Source organism: Anolis carolinensis, chromosome 3 (genome assembly GCF_035594765.1).
Source record: "Anolis carolinensis isolate JA03-04 chromosome 3, rAnoCar3.1.pri, whole genome shotgun sequence".
Lineage (NCBI taxonomy): Eukaryota > Metazoa > Chordata > Lepidosauria > Squamata > Dactyloidae > Anolis > Anolis carolinensis.
In genome coordinates this window covers 221024120-221042820 of record NC_085843.1, presented here as the reverse complement: position 1 = coordinate 221042820, position 18701 = coordinate 221024120, and the positions used below count along the sequence as shown (strand labels likewise).

The 18701-nt window shown below is 41.7% G+C and overlaps 1 protein-coding gene across 1 annotated transcript; it reads right to left on the bottom strand.

The window, feature by feature from the left end:
- Positions 1-692: 692 nt before the first annotated feature.
- kifbp (kinesin family binding protein) lies at positions 693-14435 on the bottom strand. Its single transcript, XM_008115197.3, has 7 exons — positions 13996-14435; positions 10865-10963; positions 8011-8090; positions 7739-7922; positions 4813-4897; positions 3576-3685; positions 693-2135 (listed from the first exon to the last, which is right to left on the bottom strand). The coding sequence occupies exons 1-7, from the start codon at positions 14386-14388 to the stop codon at positions 1257-1259; spliced, it is 1830 nt and encodes a 609-aa protein (XP_008113404.2). The 5' UTR covers positions 14389-14435; the 3' UTR covers positions 693-1256.
- Positions 14436-18701: the final 4266 nt, after the last annotated feature.

The following is an 18701-nucleotide window of genomic DNA, read 5'->3' as shown; positions in this document are numbered from 1 at the left end:
TCTCCAGTCACAGTACAACGCTCAAACCACTACTCCATGCTGACTCTGTAGGGAAATGACTTGAAGGCACACAAGAATAAGCACATCTAACATTTGTATTCCACAAAAGCATGAATAAAGTGTTCATCTTTCACCCATGGGTCATAATTTGTACTGTAATGGCAAAGCTAAGTTCTCCAATTGTCTGCTGATAAATAAAAATGCAAGCAGCACCAAGCTTGAAGGACAGCTTCCAGAGTTCAGATTCTATAATGTATCCTTAACAGTTATAAAACCAGGTATCAAAGTGTATAAACAGTATGTGAAGAGTCAGACGTTGGAGCAGTTTGATTTAATTTTTAAAAAATGTATATCCTAGCTTATTTACAAAGACTACTAGAATTTAACCGGTTACTTAAGCTTATAAAAGAACAGATTCTCTATGGCAATAAAGATGGGGCTTTAATGCTTTCTCCTTGTACTTCTCTAGTCTTCCCACTATATGATATGAGCATAAAAGAGCATGATTTCTACAAGTCGAGGAATTCAGTTTCTCTTTACCGAGTACTTTGTTATTTAGGGGTCATATTTAACCAGGGTGTAGTAAACAGAATCTTGGCGTAGCATTGCAGATAGATGTTTTTAATTCTGTAATGAAGAATGAGTAGATCAGGCCTTCACTGCTAAGCAAACAGCAACCCACTCACAAAAAGGAAGATTAACAGAATGTCATCTTTATTTAATGGTTCCCTATTAAAGGATTTTAAAAAAAAGTCAAGAAGCATATACAAAAATAAATATAACACAATTAAATTAGCAATCTGTTAACAAAAGGCCCAAAGAACAAGTAAGGAGAAATTGTAAATTCTGCCCATGCTGTAGTGCCTAAAACTATTTGTGAGGATGGATCAGACTGTGAACACAACCTGCTCAAAAGGTTCTCTATTGGAGGAAGCAGCTGGAGAACAGCACTTAAAGTCAGAAACTGGACTGCATGGTGGAAGTAGGGAGAATAAGGCAGGGAGCTTTGCGTGTCAGTACAGAGCAAGCAATATTGAGCACCACTTCACCATTCACTGTATATTTGATATTGACATGTGGGAAAGCTACTACAGTTGACAGGTTTCCACTTGAAGCAAGGGTCTGGGCTGACTGTCACAGTGGGAGCTCACAACAGAAGATGTCAGATTACTACAAGGCAACTGCCAAAAAAAGGAAGCCGTCTCTATGGACAGAGATCACATTAATATTGCACATCTCCATGGAAGAGAGGGAGTTTAGGTGAAAGTAGACTGCTTTGCTCTCAGCCTCTCCATTCTTGCTGGAAGAAGGCCGGCCATTTCTCGGCTGAGCTCCAACTCTGTTTCAACAGACTGAATGGCGTCTGCATGCTTCTCACAGTATTCAACAAGGAAAGAGTAGTAATCTAATGATGCCTGCATGTTCTCCAATTGCTTCTTGCTATCCGAAGTAATAAGCTTGCCATAAAGGCGTGCAATATGGAATTTGGCCACCAGTGCTGGGCGAAGGACATCCTCCTCAAGGGTCTCAGGGAAAACCTTATCTGGGTTCCTCAGTGAATCCAAAAAGAGCTCGTAGTATTTCATTGCCATCTGAGCAAGAGAATTTATTTTCTTTATGGTATGGGAGTCAAGCTCCTCTAGCCTATTGCCAATGGCCACTTTCAGATCCATCATTTCATAGTAAGTATCTGCAAGTTCAAACTGAAGCTGCCTACTGAGCAACAAATAATACTGAGGGTTTAAGCCCGCATACAGGGGCTCCAGCATATCGATCCTACGCTTGTGCATCTTGCAACGCCTCTCATAATCTTCTTCAAAGAAAGCCAGGACCTTGAACAAGGAACTGTGGTCCTGAACAATCTCAATGTGGTCAGTGACATACCCATCTACCTGAAAGAACTCTTTTGCGTCATTGACATAATTCTGGCCCACTAAGAAAACCTCCCTTGCTTCTTTGAAGTCTAATGGAAACACACAGCTCACTTTCTCTTCCATGGCCAAAATAGAGTCACTCAAATCGCTGGTTCCAAAGAGAACAGCCTTCTTCCTGCCCTTCTCCTTCTCGTCCTCCTCTTTTTTCTGCTGGGCTTTCAGTTCCGACTGCTTGTCCGGATCCAGTTCACCAATGTTGTCCTAAAACATGGATATTTTGCCATAATGGGCTCAGAAATGTAATATCAAGTTAATACACTATTCACAACAGGAACCAATGCTACCCTGTAACAGAGGACACTTATCTATCTCAGAATTCTGGTCTTATCTATACACATAATAAAAGTGAAATTCTATATGTGTATATGTGGCACGGGTGTCCGCTCACACAGACAGCCTCCAGCCTCCACAAGCAGACTACAGATTCCAGTGCTGTGGAGCCACCAAGTCACCCCCTCCCAGGACATTGCAGATTACAGCAAGCACATCCCATTGTTCCTTTCTCCTATTTGCATGACACCGCCCACTGCCTCCTCCTCAACCCTATCCTACCTTTTTTTATGGCACACAGCAAATAGGGGAATTGATCAGCAACTGAACATACTGGAGGAGGTTGGGGAGAATTCAGCATGATTTATAGGAGTCGTAGGGACTGGGATGTATAGTTTACCTGCAATCTAATGGCACTCTAAACTCGACCAACGATGGACCTGGAACTAACTGGGCACACAGAACAACCATGACCAACAAAACATACTGTAGGGGTTTGTGGGAATAAACCTTGAATTTGGGGATTATAGTTTACCTTTATCCAGATAGCATTGAACCCAGCTGACATCAGAGCTGGACCAAACATGGTACACAGACCCAACATGGCCAACTGGGAATACTGGCAGGGTTGGGGGGTGACTGCCCTTGGCATATAGGAGTTGTAGTTTGCCCTTATCCAGAGAGCCCTGAACCCAGCCAATGATGGATCTGGACCAAACTTAGCACACAGACCCAACATGGCCAAGTGCACATACAGGTGGAGTTTGGGGGTGATTGACCTTGGCATATGGGAGTTGTAGTTCACCCTTATCCAGAGAGCCCTGAATCCAGCCGACAAATGCTCTTTTCAAATCACCCAGGCAACCGCCAGGTCCCCAAGCTAGTATACAATAATTCTGACATTCTTCACCTTAATCCAGCGTATGCAGACTTTGTAAGATTTGCCATTAGAAAACACAGCCATTGAAATGAAAAATGAGAGCTTAGAAATTTTACTTTTTATTGCTAAAATTCCCAGAATCCCCCAGACAATAGGGGGATTTTGAACACTGTCGCCAAAAGGCTCTGTGTAGAAGGCTTCTCATCCTGCTCTAGCACTATCCATGCTGTAGAATTAATGCAGTTAGACCCCACCTTATCTACTGTGGCTCACTGCTATGGAATCCTGGGAGTTGTAGTTTTACAAGGTCTTGTGATGGTGCCTCACACAACTACAGTTTCCAGGATTCCAAAGCATTGTGTCATTGCAATTGAAGTGGTGCCAAACTGCATTAGGACTATAGTGTAGGTGCAGGCACAGTCACACAAATCTCTGAGATTAATTACTATTGCAAATATTAAAATTATTACTTGTGCTTATCCCTTGATTACCTCAAGCAACTTTCGGGCTCCCTGTAACAAATTCAGGCAGTATTTAATCCAACATCTTGCAATTTCAGCTTTTCTCTGTCGAAGGTCTTGTTGATCTTGTTCTGTCTCATCTGTTTTAAAAATAACACAAATGTGATCAACATCAAAATTTTAGAAAACCTTTTTTCCCCAGGATAGGAGGCCTTAGCCACTGTAAGCTCATAGAGGAGGGCAAAAAATGAAAAACAACTATCTCGTTATAATAAAATAGCTATAGGGAAGATTGCCATTTATTTAGGAGCTATGATTCTAAATGACATTTTACCAAATTTATTATTTCATCAAGTATTATTGTGCTTGAATTTATTTCAGTTAACTATTACTAGAGTTTCAGCATAGTGATTAGTGCCTATTTGTCTGCGTGTTTTTGTTTTTGTATGTTATTGCTGATATGGTCAGTGGACTATACCATTAACAGATCTATCTATCTTAGCATAAGCAGAGCAGCAACCATGATTCTGCACCAATATCATAACAAGATAGATAACAAAGAGCAGCAGAGCAATGCAGCCTTATTTACTTTGGAGTATTTATACTGTATGTTCTTTTTTATCATGTCAGAAGCAACTCGAGAACATACGGCAAGTCACTTCTGGTGTGAGAGAATTGGCTGTCTACAGAGACGTTGCCGAGAGGGTGCCCAAATGTGTTAGCTGGGAGGTTTCTCTCATGTCCCCGCAAGCTGAAGCTGACAGGTGGGAGCTCACCCCATGCAGATGCAAACAGACAACCTTCAGTTCAGCAGTCCAGTCGGCACAAAGGTTTGACCCATTGTGCCACCACGGCTCCAGACTCTATGAACTAACCGATGCCCTCAAAGCAGCTTATAAGATGTTCAGAACAAAACAGATCAGAAGGAAAGGGAATGACTACCTTGCTCCGACTCAATAGGCCATGGCAAGACCAGGGCTGCTGTGCTGTGTGTTGCAGAATTGGCTGCTAGTCATAGATGCAAAAAGCACAAAAGTAAATGTGCTGATTTTAAATACTGTCTCCAATCCTAGGGACCTGCTACTTTATGTAGAAAGCCAGGGCTCTTTGCTGAATCGTGGCCTCATCTATGTTTTCCCCACATCAGTGGAATTAGTGTGATCAGATCAGGTATAGGGAATGAAGAGAGAAAGTTACCAAAACTATGCAGAGGGAGCAAAGCATCCACTCTTACCCAATGAATTTAGATTATAATGAAATGACTTACTGTCCTCTGAAGATGGCACCTGTCCAGCCTGGCTGAAGATGACACTGGCAGAAGCTAAACAATGCCTAGACTCCATGAAACATTGCTGTGGGGAGAGAACAGGGTGACACGTCTTCTTAGCACAGAATAGTCTACGTATTTCACTTAATTATAGAGTTCTTGAAAAGTACTGTTCTGAAACTGGATATCGGTAAGTGTTGTCAGTAAAACGACAAGTAAGACGAATTAATAACACTGCACAGCAGGAAATCTAAAATGACAGAATTATCTTTTTATGAGCATCCTGTCCCACTCAGAAAAAGATAAAGCAGCCATCGCAAATTGGAGGCATAGCCTTCTATGTGCCTTTCCAGCTTCTTAGCTGGAACAATGTATGTTTTAAATGCCTTAATGTGTAGTGTTTTAATGTTTTATGATATGTCTGATGATTTATATAGTTTTAATGAGCTTATTTATGGTTTTAATGTTTCTTTATATCAGTGATTCTCAACCTGTGGATCCCCAGGTGTTTTGGCCTACAACTCCCAGAAATCCCAGCCAGTTCACCAACTGTTAGGATTTGTGGGAGTTGAAGGCCAAAACATCTGGGGACCCCACAGGTTGAGAACTACTGCTTTATACGGTTGTGAACCATTGAATCTTTGCCATTGATTATGCTGTGAACTGCTTTGAGTCCCCCAGGGGTGAAAAAAGCGGTATATAAATGAAATACATACACATATACATGCATTTCCTATTTATACTATTGACTGACAATTGTGTTTACATCTGTAAATCCCAATATTGCCATAGTTATGCAATCATATTTTTTATACAAAAGTAAATCTCAGAATATTCAAATAGCATTAGATGCATACAGCTGCAGCCACTTCCCTAAATAGAGGGTGACAATGTGCTGATTTCTTTAAATGTAAGGGTTGTTTTAATGCAAAGTTTAATGACCCATGTACCTAGACACATGTCTGAGAATGGATTGATATACATAGTTTATATGTGAACCTAACAATTTCAATTTTGGGGCCATTAAAAAAAACTAAATACAGTTTTGGAAAAAGGCGGACCTCCCAACAATAGAAGAATTAATGGTTAAAGTCTTTAAAACTGCAGAAATTGATACATTAGCAATGATGAACAAAGTAAAAACACAAAAAAACTTCATCAAGGACTGGGAGCCATTTCTAAACTTTGTAAAAAAAAAAAAAGGAAATGGAAAAGGTTTTTATAGAAGGCTTCATAATTTAATTTGTTATAATCTGGGTAGGGAATTTATAAACAATAATTATCAGGCCAGAAAGAAGAATAGAAAAACTATGTAATAGGAAGGAAGAAAGGAGTTACAGTAGAGTCTCACTAATCCAAGCCTCGCTTATCCAAGCCTCTGGATAATCCAAGCCATTTTTGTAGTCAATATTTTCAATATATCGTGATATTTTGGTGCTAAATTCGTAAATACAGTAATTACAACATAACATTACTGCGTATTGAATTACTTTTTCTGTCCAGTTTGTTGTATAACATGATGTTTTGGTGCTTAATTCGTAAAATCATAACCTAATTTGATATTTAATAGGCTTTTCCTTTGTCCCTCCTTATTATCCAAGATATTCGCTTATCCAAGCTTCTGCCGGCCCGTTTAGCTTGGATAAGTGAGACTCTACTGTATATACGAATGTCTCCAACTCGAGGGGCGGGAGGAGGGGAGGGGATAACTAAGTGCGAATATTGTGTAGATGTTAGGTAGTATTGTATTGGTTTATGTATATATACATGTATAGTTTCATTGCTTTTTATGAATATGTAAATTGAAAATAAAAAACACAAATAATAGTAAAAAAACTAAGCACAGACATCTCTCAGAAATCTGATAATCAATCCTTTTACCAACACTCAAAAAACAAATCACTGCTGAACCATCCCTTGCTAGGAATAATGAGAAATATTTTATTGGTTTCATTTCTAGGACATTTGACAAAATTTGGAATTTGAAATATTTCAATATCTAATTTTTATGTAACTTGGTTCATGCAAGCTTTGCTAATACATTAAAAGGGTCCAAAGAAATTAAATAGAAGTGATACTTTCAAGACAAAGCTGGAACATGGCAAAGTTGATGACCTAACTCTTAACTCAATTTTGTGTATGCTCTGATAGTACACAGTCAGCTGCCTAGAGTTCTTTTTAGTAGGCAGGGCATGAAATAAAGAAATGATGTTGTTGTTATCAGTTGTGAGAACATGATAATCCAAAGCTGCAATACCAAAATAGCTGGGACAGTCTTCACAGTGGGCCCTTATTTTTAAAATATTGCATGCCCATATGCAGAGACTAGTGAGTCTCTTCCCATAGCAAAGTACAAGTAACTCAAGTATTTTAAATCAGGCAATGGTGTGAATTGCCTGTTTCTGGCAGAAGGAATACTCCCAGGGTGATATTTGCCTATTTGTTCCTTCTCCAGCACCACCTTTCATGTTATCCAGATGACCTCCTAACTCTCTGGAGCAGATATCTGGGATGGAGCTGCAGAGATGGGCAGAAATAGGCAAAACCAAACTCCTAGCCATTCCTGGTGACGGGAAATGCTCCCGAAGATCAAACGCCTTACTTATATAAACATTCTGTCCATAGAAAACAAGATCTGGAGCCAAACTACTTTGGTTGGACTTTGGCTTCACAAATTCAACAGGGCCAAGATTCAATCAACTTTGAACAATGCTGTGATCCTCCATATGTTGCTGACCTCGTTGCTGACCTCCCATTCCCGTCAAGGCCAATCAGCTCACACAACACTAGGATGGTGGGCATAGTGGTTCCTCAAGTGCTACAGGTTCCTAACACGAGTGTAGAGCCAACCCATTCCCTGACAATACTAATCACATGACAGGTATCAAGATAAATTAGATACATGGAAGAACATTGAAAGAATTACCTTTGTGAGATAATATTGAGACAAAGTAGCTGCATTGAGAGCCCATTCTACTGGGTAGTAGCCACTATACTCAAGCTGCCGTTTGAGAGTGGTATGGCAATACTGTGCAGCCTTCTCAATCATTTCCAGATGTTGGTAGACTTGGGCCAAATAATACAGCGTATGAGTATAGACTTTTTCAAATCTGAGGAAACAGGGTTTTCAGGTTTAATTTTAAAAGAGATGTCCACCCACCCACCCCAATTCCAACTTCTGCTTCCACCAACACATACCTTTTTGATCTTTCTTGATCAGAAAGCTTCTCTTCTTCAGTCATAAAATGTTCACTGGAATCAAGCGGTGGGTTTCCATTCTGCAAAATACAGCACACATTTAAGATAATCAATACAGGAAATTGCATTTTAGTTAGGCTCAGATAGAAATATAAATAGCATGTTAGCTGCCTCAAGTCCCTTTGGGGAGATGGTGGCAGGGTATAAAGTTGTTGTTGTTGTTGTTGTTATGACTAATATGAAAGTTGTGTTCAAAAAAGCTAGTTCCATCCTCCAGCCATGATAACAAATGTTTAGGAATGTTTAAATATGTAGCCCAACACTGTCTGCAGAGCTATGGATTTCCCTCCCTTTCTTCCAATGAAACATCTTATTAGCTCCCGAAAACTTTTGTATTTTACAAAACAAGTACCAAATACATCTGAGGCAGGTAACTCTGGTGACAACATAGTCTGCATATGGCCAAACAATGATCATACAAACCAAACTGTACTTCCACAAGCTTTTCCCCTCCACACACAAAATGGTTCTTGAAATAGCAAAACTGCAATCCACTACTTTGATATTGATTTTTTTAAATGTTTCAATAAATGTAAGACTACTGGCATCATTAGGCATTCACTATTCTCAAACAAGAATAGTTTTAACAAGATACAAAAGATAAAGATAGGAGAATCAACCCATGCAGGTATATTTTATTTATGATTAGCATGAAGAACGAGTCATCCATTCAAGCACCTACTGAATAATTAAAGGACACAAAGTGCTTACAAGTGCCTGTAAAAATGTAATAAATGGTAACTTGATTGTAGGTCTTGATACTCCATGGACATCAATGAAAGAAAACAGTCACAAATTATTTTTAAACTACTAATGGACAAATCCACTCCAGTAAGCAACCCCACCCCAAATTAACAGAGCTTTAATTTAAAACCTGTAATGTGTCCCCCCACTGAATCCAAACCAAACAACTCAAACACCTCTTCCCACAACATTCTGTGCACACATTAAGATTTCAGCTGGTCCTTCTCCCAAGCCTTAGAGACATTACACATGTATACACAGAGGGCTCTTCTCCTATCTCCATTTAAACACTGGAAAATGACTTCGAAATCCAGACATCAGTTGTTGAAATTACTGTATGCTACCACCTCAAAATCATCACAATAGAAAGTCCGACACATATGTCTATACACATAAAAATTAAAGTCTGTATGTCTGTATGTCCATCTGTCTGTACCAAAAGGACTGCTGCCCTCTGTGATGACACTGGGAAAGAAAGGTGACAAGTGGATGAGGGGAGGGAGGGAGGGAGGGAGGGAGGAGCGAGGAAGGAGCCACAAGGACAGGGGGAAAGGTATGAGGGGAAGGGAGGGGAGGGAAAGAAAGAAAGACAAAGAAAGGATGAAAGCAGGAGGACAGTGGTCCCTCCAACATCGAGGCAATGCTGGGTATATACACTAGTTTAAAATAAATTTCAAGGACATATTGCATTGTATTTTGTGGGGGAAAAATCAATTCCTTTTTTTAAATCCTCTGGAACAGAGGGAGCAGGAGTATCCAGCCAGGCATGACCAAGTAGGATTTAACAGACTGCAATAGTATGAATGTTGACATTATGAAAATGGCAGAGAAATGTTTATGGAAATGGGCCAACTAGCACTTTACAACAAAGTGAGATGTAATTGGGAGAGCTCAGAAGCTACAGTACAGATCCAAGAGAAGAGAGACAGGGAACCCTCTCTCCATAGCACTATCATAGTCAGATTAACTAAAAACAAATTCAGGAAAATAGAATCAAGACAAAGAAACTGAAATAGTTTGAGGATTGCACTTCAGAATTTGTACAGCCTTCCTTTTTTTCCTCTAGGAGTTGTGTCAGAGGGTTGGAAATGCCTCCTGAGGCAGCACACTATATAAATAGTGCCTCGGAAAAATAGTGCCTCGGAAGGTCTAACAAAGGGCCCATTGTGCAAATGCAATGGCACAGCAGAGTCAACAACTCAGAATGCTGCTTGCTATGCATCAAGAGTTTAGCCTATTATACATCTTACTGAAATTCAGAAGAGGGATTTTAGGGTAACTAAATCCTCTTTGTTCTGTGTAGCAGTATAGATAAACAACAAACACAAGATGTTTTTAAACATTTAACTAAACTATCATTGAGCTATATTACCATATTTTTTCAATTCTAAGATGCCAACAGTTGTAAGATGCACAGGAATTTCAGTACCAATAAGAAAAAGCTCTCCCCCCTATAAATATATCAATTCTGTAGTATATATGATGTGTGTCAATAGTATTGAAGCATACAATTTTCATTTTGTATTGATGCTATCTTCTGATGTTATAAAATGCCAACACTGTACATGATGCTGTAAAAAAAATAGATAGCTCTGTCAATCACAGAGGAATGCATGGGAAGGCAGGGACTAATACCCAAAACAATTCAAATACAAAATATCCAAAACCAAGTAAGTTAAACATACAGTCTTATAAAAGAAAAATTAAATAGAAATTCTGAAAACTTTGGACACAAGCTAACACATAACATTTTGCTTAAATTGCAGCAATTTTAAAACTTAACATAAAAATGAAATTACAATACTCGATAGATTTGCTGATACTATTATCAATTTCTAAAATAATGCCTCCTAAGTGGAAGATACTGGCTCTCAGTTTCACACCATAACTAGGTCGCAAAATTCAACAATCATGCACCCAGGCAACTTGCTTCTTATGTTATGACTACAGCCTATCAACATTAGACCTTAGAACTTAGAAATTCAATTATTCTCACATTCAAGAATGGACGCACTGTAGAAACACGAAGCAAATTATTTCAACATATTACCTCTTTCATGTACTGGTTATACAAAGCCTCTGCAGATTCCAAGTATGTCTGTGCTGTCTTAATGTCATCTCTTTCTGACCAGAGGATACCCAGGTTATTCTACAAAATAAGGAGAGATTAAATTGTTATTTTAAAAAGTATCATACAAAGAAAATGAAATCCTATAACTAAGGAGTGGAAAATAAAATCTACAGTTCGGGAGAAATATGAGAGCTACGCTGGAAAAAGCAGTGCAAGTAATTAATTGAAAAGAATATTAGAATTTTCCCATGCAATACAGTATCTCCTGGGATAACAAGGCCCATGCTTCTGAAACGATTAATCTAACCTGGTCAGGTACTAGGGCAAATTTCAAATTTCTCCAGAAGCCTAAACAGAAGGGATAGGGATAGTGTAGATGGAAGGATTCATACAAAGCATAGGGTCTTTTATATTTTGTGAATCCCCCTTAAAAATCTTATTCCCACAATTTAAAAATGATCAAAAATTTAATCCCAAACCATCATCTGAACTGTCACAAATGCATAGCAGTGGTCCAAGCCCCTCAAATTGGCTGTAGTTTTTTTAGACCTAAAATGCGTCATCACTTTACAAATGAGAAATTTGAAAACAACAAATTAGAAAAGAAGAAAAAAAAGCTGTTGATGACAAGTACTGATAATTTAACAAACATGTTACCAACGTTATCTGAGATACTGAAAATCTCAGTGACATTATGGCTTTCTGATAGTTCAATGGATGCGAATTCATCCACAAAATGAAGAAATATTGTATAAATCACATTCAGGCTATACAGTGAAATGGAGTCCATGTATAAAATTAGGTCCCATCTCCAAAATTTCTCGTTACAGATATATCTGTATCTGTGTTTGGTTTAGGTTTTTAATATATATATATATATTGTGTTTTTATCTATGTCATTTATTGTATATATTTTATGTTGCTTTGCTTTTTAATTTGTTGTGCCCCACCTCAAGTTATCATGGAGAAGCAGGTAATAAATAAAATTGTATTATTATAGATATCTGCAAATACAGATATTATTACATTTTTTAAAAAACCCCAAACATTTTTGGCCCCAAACATTTTGGATAAGGGGTACTCAATTTTAGAATTATAGAATCCTAGACTTGGAAGAGACCTCGTGGGCCATCCAATCCAACTTTCTCCCAAGAAAAAGGAAAATCTAATTCAAAGCATCCCAGACAGATGACCATCAAGCCTCTGTTTAAAACCCTCCAAAGACAATGCCTCCACCACCACACTCCGGGGCAGAGAGTTCCACTACTAAACAGCTCTCAGTTAGGAAGTTCTTCCTAATGTTCAGGTGGAATCTCCTTTCCTGTAATTTGTACCAATTGTTCCACGTCCTAGTCTCCAAGGCAGCAGAAAACAAGCTTGCTCCCTCCTCCCTATGACTTCCCCACACATATTTATACATGGCCATCATGTCTCCTCTCAGCGTTCTCTTCTGCAGGCTAAAAATGCCCAGCTCTTTAAGCTGCTCCTCAAAGGGCTTGTTCTCCCTTTATCATTTTAGTCGCCCTCCTCTGGACACATTCCAGCTTGTCAACATCACTCTTCAATTGCGGTGCCCAGAACTGGACACAGTGCGATTCCAGGTGTAGTCTGACCAAGGCAGAATAGAGGGGTAGCATGACTTCCCTGGATCTAGACACTATATGCAGACCAAAATCCCATTAGTTTTTTTTTAGCTGCCGCATCACATTGTTGGCTCATATTTAACTTGTTGTCCAAAAGGATTCCAACATATTTTTCGCACGTACTGTTGTTGAGCCAGGTGTCTCCTATTCTGTATCTTTGCATTTCATTTTCTCTGCCTAAATGGAGTATCTTGCATTTATCCCTGTTGAAGTTCATTTTGTTAATTTTGGCCAATCAGCTCTGTTAAGATTGTTTTGAATTCTGCTCCTGCCTTCTGGAGTATTGGCTATCCCTCCCAATTTAGTGTCGTCATGCCTTCTAACCTTTCGTAGTTGGAAGAGACCTCACAGGCCATCCAATCCAGCCCCCTGCCAAGAAGCAGGAAAATCGCATTCAAATCACCCCCAACAGATTCATCCTCTGCTTAAAAGGCTCCAAAGAAGGAGCCTCCACCATATAAGTCATTAATAAAAATGTTGAACAGAACCACACCCAGGACAGAACCCTGCAGTACTCCACTCGTCAGTTGTATCTTATTTTATTTATTTATCATGCTTGTATTTCATCTTTCTCAACCCCCAAAGGGGACCCAAGGCAGCCTTACAAAGACAACAATTCAATGCTGCATGTATACATACATCAATGAAGAACAAAAACACTAAAACCAACCAATTAAAACATAACGGTAAAACAAGAATTAAAATCACATAATCCTTGAAATATTCCAAGGCCAGTCCGGGTCATCATTAAATTAATTTATAGTCTATTGTTGCATTACTGCACTATTCTAGCCCATCTTAGCATCCTGCTGTTGAACTTGCTGACCAAAGGGTGGGAGGTTCAAATCCGGGGAGCAGGGTGAGCTCCCTCTGTTAGGCCCAGCTTCTGGCAACCTAGCAGTTTGAAAACATGCAAATATGAGTAGATCAATAGGTACCGCTCCACCAGGAAGGTAACGGCGCACCATGCAGTCATGGTGGCCACATGACCTTGGAGATGTCTATGGAAAATGCCAGCTCTTTGGCTTAGAAATGGAGATGAGCACCAACCCTCAGAGTCGGACACGACTTGACCTAACATCAGGGGAAACCTTTACCAAGCAGAAATAAGGTGGGTTTATGAAAAATGTGGTGGTGGGGGTTCTATCCAGCTACAGAGTGGTTCCAACCTTTGGGCTTCCAGGTGTTTTGGACTTCAACCCCCAGGAATCCCAGCCAGTTTACCAGCTGTTCGGAACTGTGGGAGCTGAAGTTCAAATCACCTGGTGGCGCAAACTTTGGGAACCACTGAGCTACAGAGACTGTTTAAATATTAAAATAGTATACATTTCTGTGTCTTTTAAGTTCTTTTGGGTATGTCCCCCCCCCCCCCCCACACACACACACATGATGCCATCTGTGCTCAGTGACGTCATTACGCTCCTCCCTCCCTGGGCGGGCCGCCTTCCTTCCCCCTCCCCTCCCTACCTGGGCCTGGATGTAGAGGGAGACGCAGTCTCGCGAGAGGCGGTGCCGCTCCAGCAGCTGGAGGCACTTGGCCAGGTGCTCCTCGCCAGCCGAGCACTCCTGCGTGTCGGTGTGGTTCACCCCCAGCTCGTATTCCACCGCCGCCAGCCGCACGGCGCGCATGCGCTCTTCCTCGCCGCCGCCCTCGCCTGCCTCTGAGCCCTCGGCCGCAGGGGCGCCTTCACCGGCCTCCTCGGAGCCCAGCAGCTGCTTGACGCCTTCGAGCAGCTCCCGGGCGCTGTACTTGGAGCGGTACGGCTCGGTCTCCGGGTCCTTCTTGGACTCCACATAGAAGAGGTTGAGGGCGCTGCGGAACTTCTCGCACAGCGAAGCCCACTCGGCCGGCGCCGCCATTTTGTCCGCCTCTCCCTCAGCGCGTTTCCAACGTTTTTAACCCGCCCGTGGGTAGGCGCGCATGCGCAGTCAGGGAACGCGCTCTTGGCACCCTTCCCTCAGTTAAAGCCACATCCTAGGCTGCTCTAGAGCAACCTTTGGGCATTTTCGCATTTGTGGGGCTTCAATTCCCAAAGCCCCAGCCAGCTTGGTTAACTGCGTTGTCGAAGGCTTTCATGGCCGGAATCACTGAGTTGCTGTGAGTTTTCCGGGCTGTATGGCCATGTTCCAGAAGCATTATCTCCTGACCTTTCGCTTGCATCTATGACAGGCATCCTGAAAAGATCCACCCAGAGCAGTTGTTCTCAACCTGGTGTCCCCAGATGTCTTCGGCCTACAACTCCCAGAAATCCCAGCCAGTTTACCAGCTGTTTCCTGGGAGCTGAAGGCCAAAAACATCTGGGGACCCCGGGTTGAGAACCACTGACCCAGAGGAAAAGTGTTCTTTGTGTTGTTGAAGGCTTTCATGGCCAGAATCACAGGGCTGTCGTGTGTTTTCCAGGCTGTATGACCTTGTTCTAGAAGTATTCTCTCCTGGCGTTTCGCCCACATCTGTGGCAGGCATCATCAAAGGTTGTGGAAGTCTTCATGCCATACATCAAGGGAACCACTGGCTGCATACGGAAGCTGATGAAGAAGCACAACCTACAAACTATTTACAGACCCACTAAGTAAATCCAACAAATGCTATGGTCAGCGAAGGACAAGAGGGATCCTCTCACTTCTGCGGGAGTCTACCATATACAGCTGTGGACAAGTCTACATAGGGACCACCAAACACAGCATTGCCCAGTCATGTGTCAAGGAACATGAAAGGCGCTGCAGACTACTTCAACCAAAGAAGTCAGCCATAGCAGAGCACTTGATAAACCAACCTGGACACAAAATATTATTTGAGAACACACAAATGCTAGACTGCTCTGACAACTGCCATGTCAGATGACTCAGAGAAGCCATTGAAATCCACAAGTACAGTAGAGTCTCAACTTATCCAACATAAACGGGCCGGCAGAACGTTGGATAAGTGAAAATGTTGGATAGTAAAGAGGGATTAAGGAAGAGCCTATTAAACATCAAATTACATTATGATTGTACAAATTAAGCACGAAAACATCATGTTTTACAACAAATTGACAGAAAAAGCAGTTCAATACACGGTAATGTTATGTAGTAATTACTGTACGAATTTAGCAGCAAAACATTACAATGTATTGAAAACATTGACTAAAAAACTGACTACTAAAAGGCCAACTGCGTTGGATAATCCAGAATGTTGGATAAGTGGAGGTTGGATAAGCAAGACTCTACTGTATGTGGACAATTTCAACAGAAAGGAGGAAACCATCTTGCAAGGAGAAGATGGGGTGATGGCGACAGGGGACAGGGAAAAGGCAGAACTACTTAATGCCTTCTTTGCCTCGGTCTTCTCAGAAAAAGAAAGCCATCTTCAACCTCAGCAAGACGGAATGGACGAAGGATTGGGGGAAATCCAACCCCAAATAGGGAAACAAGTTGTCCAGGAACACTTGGCCTCTCTAAACGAATTCAAGTCCCCAGGGCCAGATCAGCTACACCCAAGAGTACTGAAGGAACTAGCGGAAGTTATTTCAGAACCACTGGCAATTATCTTCGAGAGTTCTTGGAGAACGGGAGAAGTCCCAGCAGATTGGAGGAGGGCGAATGTGGTCCCTATCTTCAAGAAGGGAAAAAAGAACGACCCAAACAATTACTGTCCGGTCAGCCTCACATCGATACCAGGCAAGATTCTGGAAAAGATCATTAAGGAAGTGGTCTGCGAACACTTAGAAACAAATGTGGTCATTGCTAATAGTCAACACGGATTTACCAAAAACAAGTCATGCCAGACTAATCTGATCTCTTTTTTCGATAGAGTTACGAGTTGGGTCGATACAGGGAATGCTGTGGATGTAGCGTACCTGGATTTCAGTAAGGCCTTCGACAAAGTCCCCCACGACCTTCTGGCAAACAAACTAGTAAAATGTGGGCTAGACAAAACTACGGTTAGGTGGATCTGTAATTGGCTAAGCGAACGAACCCAAAGGGTGCTCACCAATGCGTCGTCTTCATCATGGAAAGAAGTGACAAGTGGAGTGCCGCAGGGCTCCGTCCTGGGCCCGGTTCTGTTCAACATCTTTATTAACGACTTAGACGAAGGGTTAGAAGGCACGATCATCAAGTTTGCAGACGACACAAAACTGGGAGGGATAGCTAACACTCCAGAAGACAGGAGCAGAATTCAAAACGATCTTGACAGACTAGAGAGATGGGCCAAAACTAACAAAATGAAGTTCAACAGGGACAAATGCAAGATACTTCACTTCGGCAGAAAAAATGGAAATCAAAGATACAGAATGGGGGACGCCTGGCTTGACAGCAGTGTGTGCGAAAAAGACCTTGGAGTCCTCGTGGACAACAAGTTAAACATGAGCCAACAATGTGATGCGGCTGCTAAAAAAGCCAATGGGATTCTGGCCTGCATCAATAGGGGAATAGCGTCTAGATCCAGGGAAGTTATGCTCCCCCTCTATTCTGCCTTGGTCAGACCACACCTGGAATACTGTGTCCAATTTTGGGCACCACAGTTGAAGGGAGATGTTGACAAGCTGGAAAGCGTCTAGAGGAGGGCGACTAAAATGATTAAGGGTCTGGAGAACAAGCCCTATGAGGAACGGCTTAAAGAGCTGGGCATGTTTAGCCTGCAGAAGAGAAGGCTGAGAGGAGACATGATAGCCATGTACAAATATGTGAAGGGAAGTCATAGGGAAGAGGGAGCAAGCTTGTTTTCTGCTGCCCTGCAGACTAGGACACGGAACAATGGCTTCAAACTACAGGAAAGGAGATTCCACCTGAACATCAGGAAGAACTTTCTCACTGTGAGAGCTGTTCGACAGTGGAACTCTCTCCCCGGGGCCGTGGTGGAGGCTCCTTCCTTGGAGGCTTTTAAGCAGAGGCTGGATGGCCATCTGTCGGGGGTGCTTTGAATGCGATTTCCTGCTTCTTAGCAGGTGGTTGGACTAGATGGCCCATGTGGTCTCTTCCAACTCTACTATTCTATGATTCTATGAAAATTAACAAAATCTGTAACTACCAGTATTTTAAAAAAACTAAAATCAGGACAGTAAATAAAGAACAACACTCAGAAGACAGGGGAATTCCAGACAGAAAACAATCAGGGCCAGCTAACACCTCCCAACAAAAAAAATCCCCAGGGAGGAAGCAGCCAGGTTTTAAAGCTGAAAGGCCATTACATGCAAATCATTGCTCCCTCCTATTGAGCCCAAGCTTTATTAATAAAACTGAATTGAGTCCCCACTGCCAGATAATCTGCGATAAAAAGAAAACCTGGGATCAGACATCAGACCCTGAAATATAGGGCCTGTCTGACGGGGCCCTGAGTTCATCTAATACAAGTCGTGCTAAAGAAACCATGGAAGAGGAGCAAAGAGAAGAAGCTGGATTTTATATGAACAAGACTGCTTCTGATGACCAAGTGAAAGCTCAGTTAGTCCAAAATCTAGACTCCATTGCCAAGATATGTATTTCCTGTGGACAAGAAGAGGCATCTTAAGTTTTCAACCCAAATGGTTCAACAGATTGTCCTGGTTGGCCTGCTCATTTCATCTACAGGGTGCACTCTGTAAGTACGGTGTGGTGTTTGGAGAAATTGGAGGTAAAAGCGGACTTCAGAAGTTTAGATAAAGGTAAAGGTTTTCCCCTGATGTTAAGTCCAGTCGTGACCGACTCTGGGGGTTGGTGCTAATCTCAGTTTCTAAGCTGAAGAGCCGGCGTTGTCCGTAGACACCTCCAAGGTCATGTGGCCGGCATGACTGCATGGAGTACCGTACCTTCCCGCCGGAGCGGTACCTGTTGATTTACTCACATTTGCATGTTTTCGAACTGCTAGGTTGGCAGAAGCTGGGGCTAATAACGGGCACCCATTCCGCTTGCGGGATTTTGGTCAGCAAGTTCAGCAGCTCAGCGCTTTAACACACTGTGCCACCAGGGTTTGGTGCATGGAAAACGTCTTGATTTAACCCATCCTCATGATAAAGGAAATAAAAACAGAAAAAACTTCTGCCAATTGTCGAAACTATTGTCCTTTTTTGCTGACAAGAACAGACTTTAAGAGGGAGCACTGATTCAGGACCTATTATCTGTGAAGAACCTTTGCATAATAGTGGTAATTTCAGGTCCTTGTTGAGATCTTGTGCCAGATCAGGAGACACTGGCTTGAAAAGTCATCTTGTAAGGGG